The sequence below is a fragment of the Saimiri boliviensis genome, chromosome 2 (assembly GCF_048565385.1).
Source record: "Saimiri boliviensis isolate mSaiBol1 chromosome 2, mSaiBol1.pri, whole genome shotgun sequence".
In the NCBI taxonomy this organism is placed as follows: domain Eukaryota; kingdom Metazoa; phylum Chordata; class Mammalia; order Primates; family Cebidae; genus Saimiri; species Saimiri boliviensis.
The window spans coordinates 146,080,502-146,092,732 of NC_133450.1; the positions used below are offsets into that span (position 1 = coordinate 146,080,502).

Here is a 12,231-nt window from a genome sequence, read left to right on the forward strand (position 1 = left end):
TCACATCCATTACTGATGATTCCATTGGGTTGTCTTTTTAAAAATCAATATACAGGAACCCTTTGTATGTTAGAAATACTGCCCTTTTAATGGCAAAATGGTAAAAAATATTATGCAAATATTGTCATCCACCCTGTTATTTACCTTTTATCATTCTTTTTGGTGCTATTGTCCTACCCAAATTTTCCTACTTTTAAAGACATTTAATAATGAAATGTTTGACACCTTAGATTTTTACTTATTTATTTAGGATCCAGGGGATACATGTACAGATTTGTTACACGGGTGTATTAGGTGATGCTGAGGTTTAGGATACAGATGGTCCTGTCACCTAGGTAGTGAGCATAGTACCCAGTGGGTAGTTTTTCAGCTCATACCCTCCTTCTTCCTTCCCCCTTTAGTAGGCCCCAGTGTCTATTGTTCCCATTTTTATATCCACGTATATTCAATGTTTAGCTCCTGCTTATAAGTGAGAACATGGCAGTATTTGGTTTTCTGTTCTGTGTTAATTTGCTTAGGATAATGTCCTCCATCCAGCTCTATCTATTTTGCTGCAAAGGACATGATTTTGTTCTGTTTTATGTCTGTGTAGTATTCAATGATGTATTTGTACCACATTTTCTTTATCCAATCCACCATTGATGGGCACCTAGATGGATTCCATGTCTTTGCTATCGTGAATAGTGCTGTGATGAACATACACGTGCATGTGTCTTCGTGGTTGAATGATTTCTTTTCTTTTGGGTGTATACCCAGTAATGGGACCGTTGGGTCGAATGGTAGTTCTGTTTTAAGTTCTTTGAAAAATCTCCAAGCTGCTTTCCACAGTGACTGAACTAGTTTGCATTCCCACCAACAGTGACAGTTTAGATTTAACTTTAAGTCGCATTATCATTTTGACATGAGGCAAAGCAGAGGGGCATACGCAGTCCAGTCAAGAGTTAGGGAGCCTAAGCTGCTCTTAGCTCAGCCTGAAGTATATTGTTGCCACACTTTCAGGAAACAAAGTCGGTAGATTGGGGAAAATATTGTACAGAGTGTGCTGCTGTTGCTTAGTACTCAAATGATAATGCCATATTAAATAATGCATGCTTATTGCCTACTTAATGCAACTTTATTGAACAAGTTGTTCCACAGATGCCCAAGGCCAGAAAACAAAGTAGTTTCTTATTGATATGACCAGAGTGGAATATGTTAATAATATTTTGGCAGTTTAATCATCAATGAGGGTAGGATAAACATCCTAAAAGATACACAGACACAAATTCACAAATAATATGTTTATATGAAGACCCTAATGTTTTTGTGTCCATAGAAAAAAGTGACCTAAAGCACTCATAATCATAATGAGCATGCATTATACAACATTACCTGTCAACATGGTAATGCTCAAATATACCAGGTTTGAAAATTAGGTATTTTTATGGATGGGAATGTAAATTTCTGTAACTTTCCAGTGAACATTAAAATACATTCTTTGACCCAGAAATTTAAGATCCAGGAATTTATCCTGAAGAGATAACTAGGGATAGATACAAAAATTATCTTCCAAAGTATTCACTGCAGCTTTCTTTATACCACAAAATAATAAAATATTATAAATTAATTCTTTAACAATAGAGAATTGACTAAAGTATGATGATCCATATTAAATACTATATCCATCAAAAATTATTATCATCATCTCATTTATTCACTTTTTTCAATACTTATTAAATACTGTGTGCAAAGCAGTAGGCTGGCAGCTGGAGTTACAAGAAGTCATCTATGGCCATAAGAAGATTTAATTTTAGAAGTTGAAAAGAATACTTAGAGTGCTGTTAATTTTAAAAAGAGAAGTTAAAAAATATGCATAATAGGGTCACAGTATTGCAAAAGAGAACAATCATAGAAGTATAGAAAAAAGATGAGAGGAATACATTTAATAAAGTAATTAACTGGGAATTCAGGGGTTTTTTTTTTTGTGAGTTTCTACCAATGTTTTATAATTAACGTACTTTATGAAGACGTTCACACATAAACCTTAGGTGACGTGAGTGTAGGGTTCTATGTGTGTGTAGCAGGGGCATTCTTTCTCATTTGGGCTTTAAAATTCTTGGGCTGCCTTTGATGTTGATCATTTAGTAAAAGAAGCTCTTCTAGGCTTTTCCTAAGGCTCATGTATCTTAGGTGGTTTTGCATGACTCCAACTTGGAGGCCTAAGCACAGTAAAAGGACACAAGACAGCACAAGGTCAGAAGACACAAGGAAAGGATTTGGGACCCAGATACATGTCCATAGGAGGCTAAATGAAAAATAGTGCAACTCTTTTTTTTTTTTTTTTTTTTTAGAGGGAGTTTTGCTCTTGTTGCTCAGGCTGGAGTGCAGTGGCACCATGTCAGCTCACTGCAACCTCCGCTTCCTGAGTTCAAGCGATTCTTCTGCCTCAGCCTCCTAAGTAGCTGGGACAATAAGCATGTGCCATCATACCTGGCTAATTTTTTTTTTTTTTTTTTGTAGAGATTGGGTTTCATTATGTTGGTTAGGCTGGTTTCAAACTCCTGACCTCAGGTGATCCGCTGGGATTACAGGTGTGAACCACCACACTCAGCCAAGACTGCAGCTCTTGAGCCTGAAAAGGGAAATGTGAAGAGATTATAAGGATCCGTGAAACCATGGAGGTCAAACTCCTAGAATAAGGTACCTGTTTAAGCCAGAAGGAACCAGTGGCTGATAAAAGCATGCATCTCCCCACAACAGTGGATGGCTGGAAAGTGAAAACATCTCAGGAGGCTATGTAGGACAATTCCCTTAGGGGCTCTTCAGGCACACCCTTAACTTTTTGAGAAGGAAGAAAAATAATGGTGCTGCTACCAAAATTCTCTTTTGAAGCCACTGTCACAGTGAGGATCCTAAATAAAAATACACACACACACAAAGCTGTAAATAAAACATCACTTCTTGGCCACATTATTTTTATGACCCAGAAGATATAAACTATATCCAGAAGTATATAAATGATATTTGAATCACTCCATTTGAGAAAACTTTGTTTTCAAGATTCAGCAAACAGGCTAAGGAAGAATGGATTAAGCTGAGAAAGTAAGAAGAGTGGTTTAGTTAAGGTCCACTGCGCCAGGCTTCATGGATCCTGACTGGAGGGAACTCAGGCTTTGGGTTTAGATTTTGGCTCCCCCATTGCCTACCCAAAATGGCCCTTTGCACATGAGAAAATAGAAGGAAGTCCAGAGGAGTAGGGCCTGAATTTTGCTCACACGGATGCCTGTTCCCTATCTTTCTCAAATAACAGATTTTACATTTCTCATAATTACATCATTACCTGGAGAACACTTGAGACCCAGAGGGAGAGAATGGTGTCGGAAACAAAGAATGAAGAGAAATTCAGGAGGAGGTCAGGAGTTCTCAAAATTGTCTTAAACCCAGGGCCAGTATCAAAAGGCATCTCATTTATTTACCACACCAGCAAAGAATGTGACTTTATTCCTACACGGCAGAGCTGCTGAGGGGGCACTTGTCTTCGCCTTTGGACGTCTCCAGGCCCCACCTTGGCCTGTGCTGCTCACTTGGACATGGTACCATCTATTTCACCTCCCACCCTGGCTTTCTTTGTGGCTGTGACTGGGTTTGAGTTAGAGACCTGCAGGGTCATGAGCAGCACGTTAGTTCTCCTCCTGCCCATTCTTGGGAGGCTTCTTACTTAGAATCGTGGCGGCCATAGGTATTTGGGGTCTCCTGGGGAGGAGCTGGGCCCTTTCCATATCACCCTGCAGCTGGTCTTCTGAAAGGAAGACCCCTCGTTGACTTAGAGCTAGCAAGTGGTCAAGGGACTCACTGGTTCAAAGACCACCTCCTTTCTAGCGTTCTTTGGAGATACCATCCTAGAATTTCAGGAGGTTTTTTTCTGTCTTGTTTCTTTATTTCTTGTTTAGAAGTAAGGGACTGAGAAATGTGCCCCCACTTCAATGCGTGTGGAAAGTGATTATCCAACTTCTGTGGGTTTTGTCTACCAATATTTTAAAACAAAATTCATTTCAATTACTTTTGAAAAAATATTTTTAAGAAAAGAGATTTGGGGATATTTGAGGATGAGTATTGAAAAGTCATCATGGGCCGGGCCCGGTGGCTCACGCCTGTAATCCCAGCACTTTGGGAGGCCGAGGCAGGTGGATCATGAGGTCAAGAGATCAAGACCATACTGGTCAACATGGTGAAACCCCGTCTCTACTAAAAATACAAAAAAAAAATTAGCCGGGCATGGCGGCGCGTGCCTGTAATCCCAGCTACTCAGGAGGCTGAGGCAGGAGAATTGCCTGAACCCAGGAGGCGGAGGTTGCGGTGAGCCGAGATCGCGCCATTGCACTCCAGCCTGGGTAGCAAGAGTGAAACTCCGTCTCAAAAAAAAAAAAAAAAAAAAAAAAAAAAAAAAAGACAGCAGGAAGGGAAACCCGACAACTGACTGCTCCTTGATTCTACCAGGCTGAACTGCTTTTGCTCATACTTGTTTTGACATAGTCATAGTCATTTTCTTGAATGGATCCCCGCCTTGTTGGAAACTGCATTTGTAAATACTGACAGAAGTTCACAAGATCAGAGTTATGGGAAGGGCTTGAACTTTGCTAAGAAATAGGCATACTGCCCTTGTTTTCCCATTAGTTGCTTACTGCCTCAGCGTTATATAACTGGGGGTCACAAGCTCGATAACGTCCCCAATTACTCCTACAGATAACATCACTATTGCGAAGCCTAAATAACTGGTCTTTGAGGTATTTTTCAGATTTAGCATGTTGGCAGACTGAGAAACACCTCTTGGTCCTGAGATTCCCTCCCGGGAACTGACTCAGCTATGCAAAGACAGTTGAGGTACCCCTGTGAGTTCATCTCCAGCCAATCAATTGTTTCAGCTTTCCAGCCTTTGCCCGATAAAGTGCCTTTAAAAACCCTAGCCTCCGAATTCCTGAAGAAGCGGATTGGAGAAATACCTTCTGACTTCCAACTTGGCTAGCCCTGTGATGCTTAAACGTTCTTCGCTGATATATCTGCTATTCTCGGTGCATTGTTTCTTCTGGGCAATGGACAAGAAGAACCACAGGATTGGGGCACCTTATTAAAAGGTATATGGCAGCAGCAACCTTGCTTCTAAGAGGGGGCGGTAAGGAAAAAGCAAATGGGGGTCCAAGGCTTAGGACCAGAAGAGGAGGCCCTCTTTCTGGTCAATTTTTCTGGGCGGCCTGAAAGTGCTTTTGCCTAGCAAGTGCAACTTCATTTACTGGGCAGTTGAATCTGAATATGTCGGCATTTTGTGGGCTTTTAAAAAGAGATAAGAAATTAAGAAGTCTCATTTTACTGGTATAGGATTATACTTTGAAAGCACATTAAAGTTGTGATTTTGAATACTGGCATAGTCGATATATTTTCTTTTTTACATTGATGATGGAAAGATTCTGTCTACCTATTTTGAAAGCGTATCTAGATGACAAAGCAGTGTAGTATCTATTTGAACCCCTGATCATATTCCATTTTGTATTGGGTTGGGGCAGCACTGGGCTTAGGCATTAGCAAGGGGTTGCCTATCTTTTGAGATTCCTTGATGCTTGGTATGCTTGTGTTTGTTGATGTTAAAGAATGGATATTTATTCAGCAGTAAAGAATGGATATTTATTCAGTCCTTCCAGGCTGAGTTTGCAGAGTCACATTTGGAAAATGTATACACTAGGCGATAATTATTTGCTGAACATGCTGGGCCTGTTCTTCCCTTGGCCTGAGACACCCTTTAGTCCCACTTCCTTACAGACCTTTACTCAAATGCCACTTTTTTTTTTTTTAATTATACTCTAAGTTCTGGGATACATGTGTGGAATGGGCAGGTTTGTTACATAGGTATACACGTGCCACGCTGGTTTGCTGCACCTATCAATTTGTCATCTACATTTAGTATTTCTCCTAACGCTATCCCTCCCCTTTCCCCCTACCGCCCAAAAGGCCCCAGTGTGGGATGTCCGCCTCCCCATGCCCATGTGTTCTCATTGCTTAACACCTGCTTATGAGTGAGAACATGCAGTGTTTGGTTTTCTGTTTTTGTGTTAGTTTGCTGAGAATGATGGTTTCCAGCTTCATCCATGGCCTTGCAAAGGACATGAATTCATCCCTTTTTATGGCTGCAGAGTGTTCCTTGGTGTATATGTGCCACATTTTCTTTATCCAGTCTATCACTGATGGGCATCCAATGCCACTTTCTAATGAGCCTCACCTCAGCTCATCACATCCCCCTTTTATGATTTCTTTTTTTCATGCAAATTATCTGATTATTTGGTTCATCATTTCTTCATGCCCTAAACCGCAAGTACAGTGAGGGATGGGATTTTTCTCCATCGGTTTATTGCCATATCCTTAGCGCCTAGAACAGTGCCTGGCACAAGCAGGTTTCTATTGTTTGGGTGACAATAGTAAATCAAATTGATGAAACTGTATGTTTATCCTTATTATTGTCCCTTTTATTTGGGCATGGTTTGTCTGTTTGTGAGTCATCCATAGCACAATTTGAACTGTATCAAGGGACATCAGTATCAAGATTGAGTACCCGTAAGTCTCTGACAATGTGGAGATATGAGACAGGAAGGGGCCCACAGACCTTCAGTGAGCACTGCCGACGATCTTTGCGGTCAGGAGTCTCTTTTGTGTTTTGTGAACTAGTCAGTTTCACTTGCTGCCCCTACAGATAGGCCCAGTCCCTCAGGGTGCACCAGAACCATGGGGACCTCCTATTACCTGCCCGAGACACCTGAAAAGTCTGAAATCAGTTCCCAGACTTTTCTGCCTTGGCTTGACCCCTGTGTTTGTTCTGTTTGCACAGCCAAGGTCATTTGTCGGGGAAAGCTTGAGAGCGGGAACTGAATTATCTGGCTCTTGCTCCCAATTTGAAGAGCTTGAACTCACCTACAGGATGAGTCTACATGACGAATTTCATGTTTTATTTCTCCAAGCAGGCAGGAGTTTGAGTATGGTTATTCCTTGCTGCCCCCCAATTCTCTCTTATCAGTGGTTACTGGTAGGAATTGGGCACTTAACATCTGAGATATTTGGAGGCCAAGCCTATCCCTTTCAAGGCTTACCGGTGGCACAAAAGGTACCTTCTGGTTGGGCTGTCCCTTTCTGTCTGGTCCACCATTCTCGGCTGGGCTGAAATTTCCAGTCATCTGTTTGGATTATGGCATGATTTCTAGAAGGTCTCCTTGCAGTGAGACCATACTACATTGGTGACACGTTGACCCAGGAGTACTCACTGGCATCTATTCTGCATTGGAGTGCTGGTGGAGGAGCAGATAGATCCTTGAAAGAGCCTGGGCACCAAGATGGTACATTTTGATGGATGGGGTAGGGGGCAGTGGGGAAAGAGAGTCCTGAAACCTGGAAACTGATATGGACTGCGGATGGCAAATACAGGTGAATGGCAATGGAAGAGGCCATGACCACGAGGGAAATTCCTGCATGGAAAGAAGGGAAATAAGGAGAGAAATGAGTAGAGCATGAAAACAGAGACCTGTTGGCCGGGCATGGTGGCTGAAGCCTGTAATCCCAGCCCTTTGGGAGGCTGAGGTGGGTGGATCACCTCAGGTCAGGAGTTCAAGACCAGTTTGGACAATATGGTGAAACCCCATCTCTACTAAAAATACAAAAATCAGCCAGACATGGTGGCGAGCGCCTATAATCCCAGCTATTCAGGAGGCTGAGGTAGGAGTAGCACTTGAACCTGGGAGGCGGAGGTTGCGGTGAGCTGAGATCACGCGATTGCACTCCAGCCTGGGTGACAAGAGCGAAACTCCGTCTCAGAAAAAAAAAGAAAAGAAAAGAAGGGAGAGGCATGTGGCACCAAGGAGAACTCTCAAAATTTTGTAGTGGGGTATGCTATGGTCCTGACCCATTATCCCTTTTTCTCTTTAAATGGAGAGAGATATATCAGCAAATAAAGATTAATTTACATTTAATCCATGTAAATTAATCTTGTAATTATCCTACAAGGTTCCTGAGTTGTGAGAGTTGGTGTAGCATGCTTTGGGGTTGCAGTCCTCATTTAGCACCTTTTCTTTTTTAAGTATAATTGGTTTTGGGCTTGGTAATGAATTAACACACAAATCTTACTGCACTCCCATTTCTTCTTTTGTGTCAGTTGAGGGTTGAATACAAAGCTATGTTGGGGAATGATCAAGCCTAGACAAGAAGAAAATAGGTCAGTTTTGGGGGTAATTTTGATGCCACAAATGTCTGAAGTCTTGCTGTATTTCATTCTCTCTTCTCCCCGAATTTCATGCCCACCTGTGTGGATGCTGAGGTCCGCATAGTCACTATGACATTAGTACAGGGCAGAGGAGATGAGATTCACTACATTGACCTGGCCTGTGGATTCTGGAAACAACCCTGGTCCATCACAGACTCCTCTGACCTATAAAAAGTGCTGCTAATTTTCTTACTGTCTGCCTTATAAGATTTGGGAAGAGAAATGAGGTAATGTCTACTTAGCTCTTTGAGCTTCTCGGATGAACAGCATTCTGCAGTAATATGATTTCCTAATGTGTTGTTTGTGTTGTAATAGACTGCAATTCCATTTACCTAAATCTCTTTAGGTGCTCCTCGAACATGTGACTGTCTTGCACAGGGGAAGCAGCCTGACATTGAGAGTGAGAACTGGACCCTGACTAGAGCCCTTAAAGTACATTTAGCTGCGTGATGCAGCAATACATTTATGAGTTTAGGGGAAGGAAACTGGGAGAGGAAGAAATGGAAGCTATATTTGGTAGTGACAGGGGAGGGGATTATCATTATCTTCAGAGAGTTTATATCATACTTTTAAACCATGCTGTTTTGCTGAGGATCAATATCTCAATTTTGAAAAAAATATTTATTTTAATTTAGCAATGCTGCATATTAGATGACATCTTTGACATTGATCCTGCTCTCATTGTATCTCATAGATAGACTCTCACATAGCTCCTCCAAGATTTGGTTTGTTATATTTGTTGGGCCACACCTATTGTGTTTGACTCTGATACCAGCAGTTCCGTACACACACTGAATATTTTTTAGATTCATTTTTAAAATATGTAGTAGATTACTAAGTAATACTTCATCTTTATTCTGCATATAAATACTTTTTAAAAAATTAAAGCAGGCGTGAGCAATCTGACCTTTTATACAGCCTTTGGAACAGTAATACAACTAAGCTGGCTTTCTAAGTGGTTTTTTTTTTTTTTTTTTTAAAAGACGGGGTTTCTCCATGTTGGTCAGGCTGGTCTGAACTCCCAATCTCATGTGACCTGCCTGCCTTAGCCTCCAAAGTGCTTGGATTACAGGCGTAAGCCACCACGCCTGGCCTCTAAGTAGTTCTAAAATAAGAAGTTAAAACAAATGCTGAAAAGTGGGGAAAGTATATACATGTGTCATCTCTGACATACCGTAAAGTTCTTATTTATGTGACAATGATCTGTATTGGATAGTTTTGCTATGACATTTATTAGAAGCAGTTGGTTCTTTGGAAGTTTCAAAAGAATGTCAGCCTTCCACAAAGGACTTTTTAAATAGCTGTTTAGTCAACCAGGAAATGAAACAGGAAGTCTTCTCTTCCAGAGGAGATTGTAGGATAATACACACTTTTAAAGAACAGCTAATTTTTATTTTCTGAGGGACAAAAGTGTGACAAGTTTCATTTGCTAAATTATAAAATATAATACAGAGAGAACATATCTTGTTACTCAAATGTGACATGAAAAAAATCCTTACCAAACTGTGTGTCTGTTTGCTTATGTTGCATGCCAGACACATATGAAAAAAGTCATTTTGTTTGTTTCTTAAATTGAGGACATCTTATATAAAGAAATGATATAGAATACTATACCCCTTAAAAGAAAATGATATTTACTAAAAAATTATGATTCAGAGATACAATTAATAGGAAGTTAAATTATGGGTAATCTTAATAAAACTACATTTTCTCTTCCTGACTATTGACTAGAGTTTGAGTAAATATTTCAGAGTGTTAAACACTTTGTACAGTTTTTATGTTCTCATGTAAAACTTCATGATAAATTTACAATTTTCTTCCATTGTGTATAAATATAGATAAGGTATACTTTTTTAAAGATTAAAAATCTCATGTTTATATCATTCTGTCAGCAGTAAAATTGTGATGCTTTATTTGAATTTGTTTCAGAATCGAAGCAAACGCTTGGAGAAGGTCCACGTGGTTATTGGGCCTAAATCGTGTGACTTGGATTCTCTCATTTCTACCTTCACGTATGCTTACTTTCTGGACAAGGTAAGGGAAAAAAAGGATAATACTTCTTATATTTAAAATTATTATATAACTTTTAAGAAGAAACATTTTCTGGAAACAAAGGAACCTATTGACTTAATTTTTAGTGCTCTGATTTGTTATTATCATCCATGAATCAACAAATATTTCTTAGGCACCTACTATATGTTAGGCATTCTTCTAGCTATTTCTTACCAACTCTCCTTATAAAACACGTTTTCAAATAAAAAATTTTAAATGTTCATAATAGTTGATTAATTTTATGAAAATTCATAGAATGAATAAAAGTAAGAATCAGATTTCTTATTTTCTTTTGTCATTCTTGCTGATAGTCCTAGCCTTGGGAGCAGAAAAATACGTTCAGAATAACTTGTGTGAACAGTACATGAACGGCAGAGCACATTGGCTAGAGTTTTCAGTGACAAGTATTACATGTCAAATCTACATCCTGTAGGTCCTTGTTTGGTTTTGCCTTGTAGCCTGACTTCGTACAGCGAGATCATTCTCAGTTAGTGGGCATCTTCCTGGAGGAAGAATCTTTCTGATCTGTGAAGCATATGACACACCTATGGAAGTGGAAAAGACCTTTCAACAGATTGCTTTAAAATTTCAAGTCTATAACATTCATGAGTTCATGATAATGGGCTTTTTATTAATGCCTAAAAATGTATGTTATGAATGTCTAGGTGCTTTTTTCAACGTCACCCAGTTTTTAATTTTTCAGAATCTGATTTGTTTTACTGCAGTTCTGTTTGGATTCTTGGCCCTTGACAGTAGGCAGAGCTGGTCTAAAGTGATTTAAATTCACACGAAGCCTAGTCTTCCAGAATGAGCTGTGGGTGGCAAGAACTGCTGTAGGGCAAAAGCTGATAAAAATACTGGGTAAAATATTCTGATCTCTACATGTGGGCTTTATATCAAATTTATCTTAAAATTTGTTGAACTTTACAAGGGAGATTAATTGGTATGAGAAGATAAATGTGCCTCTGTTAAGACATGCATATTAACACTAATTTTGTTAACTGGTTTTTTGACTTCTAGAAAAAAATGTTACTTATCTGGAGAACACAGAGTTGACAGAACCAGAATGATGTTTAGACTGATAGTGGCATGGACTTGAAAGGAAATGATATAATAATAATAATAGCACCACTACTACCTACTACAATGTCTGGACATCCAACAAAAGGGGCAGAAAAAGTAATTGTGATAGATAAAACATATAGATAGATAGATAAAAATAAAAAGACGTGGATTCTCCTCTTCTCCAGAGGTTTGTCGCTAAGCATGGAGACGAATGTGGAATTACTGAAAGGTCTCATAGTGAGAATTTCGTTATATTTCTCTGCCTTTCTCTTAGTTTACTTGGCCCCCTGCTAGTGGCCTGTGTTACCATTTACATTTTCTTCAAGAACCCAACTACTTCTTCTTAGATCAAGAACATGTAGAATAAGCAAAGAGTTTTTCTGCTTCATGTGTTTGACCCCATTTAAATCCTTCTCACTCTGGTAGGTGAACCCTTTTACAGATGGGGAACTCAGAGTCTTAGAAAGGAAACTGGCTTTCTCAAAGTTGCATGATAGAGGCTGGGGCTGGAACCTAGTTCTCGTGACATCAACTTCAGAACAGGTCTTGCCAGGAGAGGCTCAGGCCACATGCCTGACTTGCATATTGATTCTTCCCCACTCAAGTTTCAGTATCAGGAGTTAGAATGCTCCATTAATTAGGAAAAATAACTTGCTATACATAAATTGTTCATGCTTATTATGCAGTTGTGATTCAGTATTATATGACAGGAGGGAGAAAACCCACTTCGTTGGAGTGGCTTTGTGCCTTGTATGCTATAGCAGTGGCTGATTCACTTCCCTCACTCAATAAATATGGACTAAATGTTTACTATGTGCCAGACTGTTTTATACACTGGAGAC

The 12,231-nt window shown here is 39.8% G+C and overlaps 1 protein-coding gene across 16 annotated transcripts in view; it reads left to right on the top strand.

Moving 5' to 3' along the window:
• Window positions 1-12,231, top strand: part of PRUNE2 (prune homolog 2 with BCH domain) — a 537,643-nt gene that overhangs the window by 275,864 nt on the left and 249,548 nt on the right. For all 16 annotated transcript variants that reach the window (XM_074394644.1, XM_074394645.1, XM_074394643.1 and 13 more), the window contains one exon: window positions 10,202-10,306. In XM_074394644.1, coding sequence (XP_074250745.1) covers window positions 10,202-10,306 — 105 coding nt within the window. The remainder of the gene's footprint in view (window positions 1-10,201; window positions 10,307-12,231) is intronic.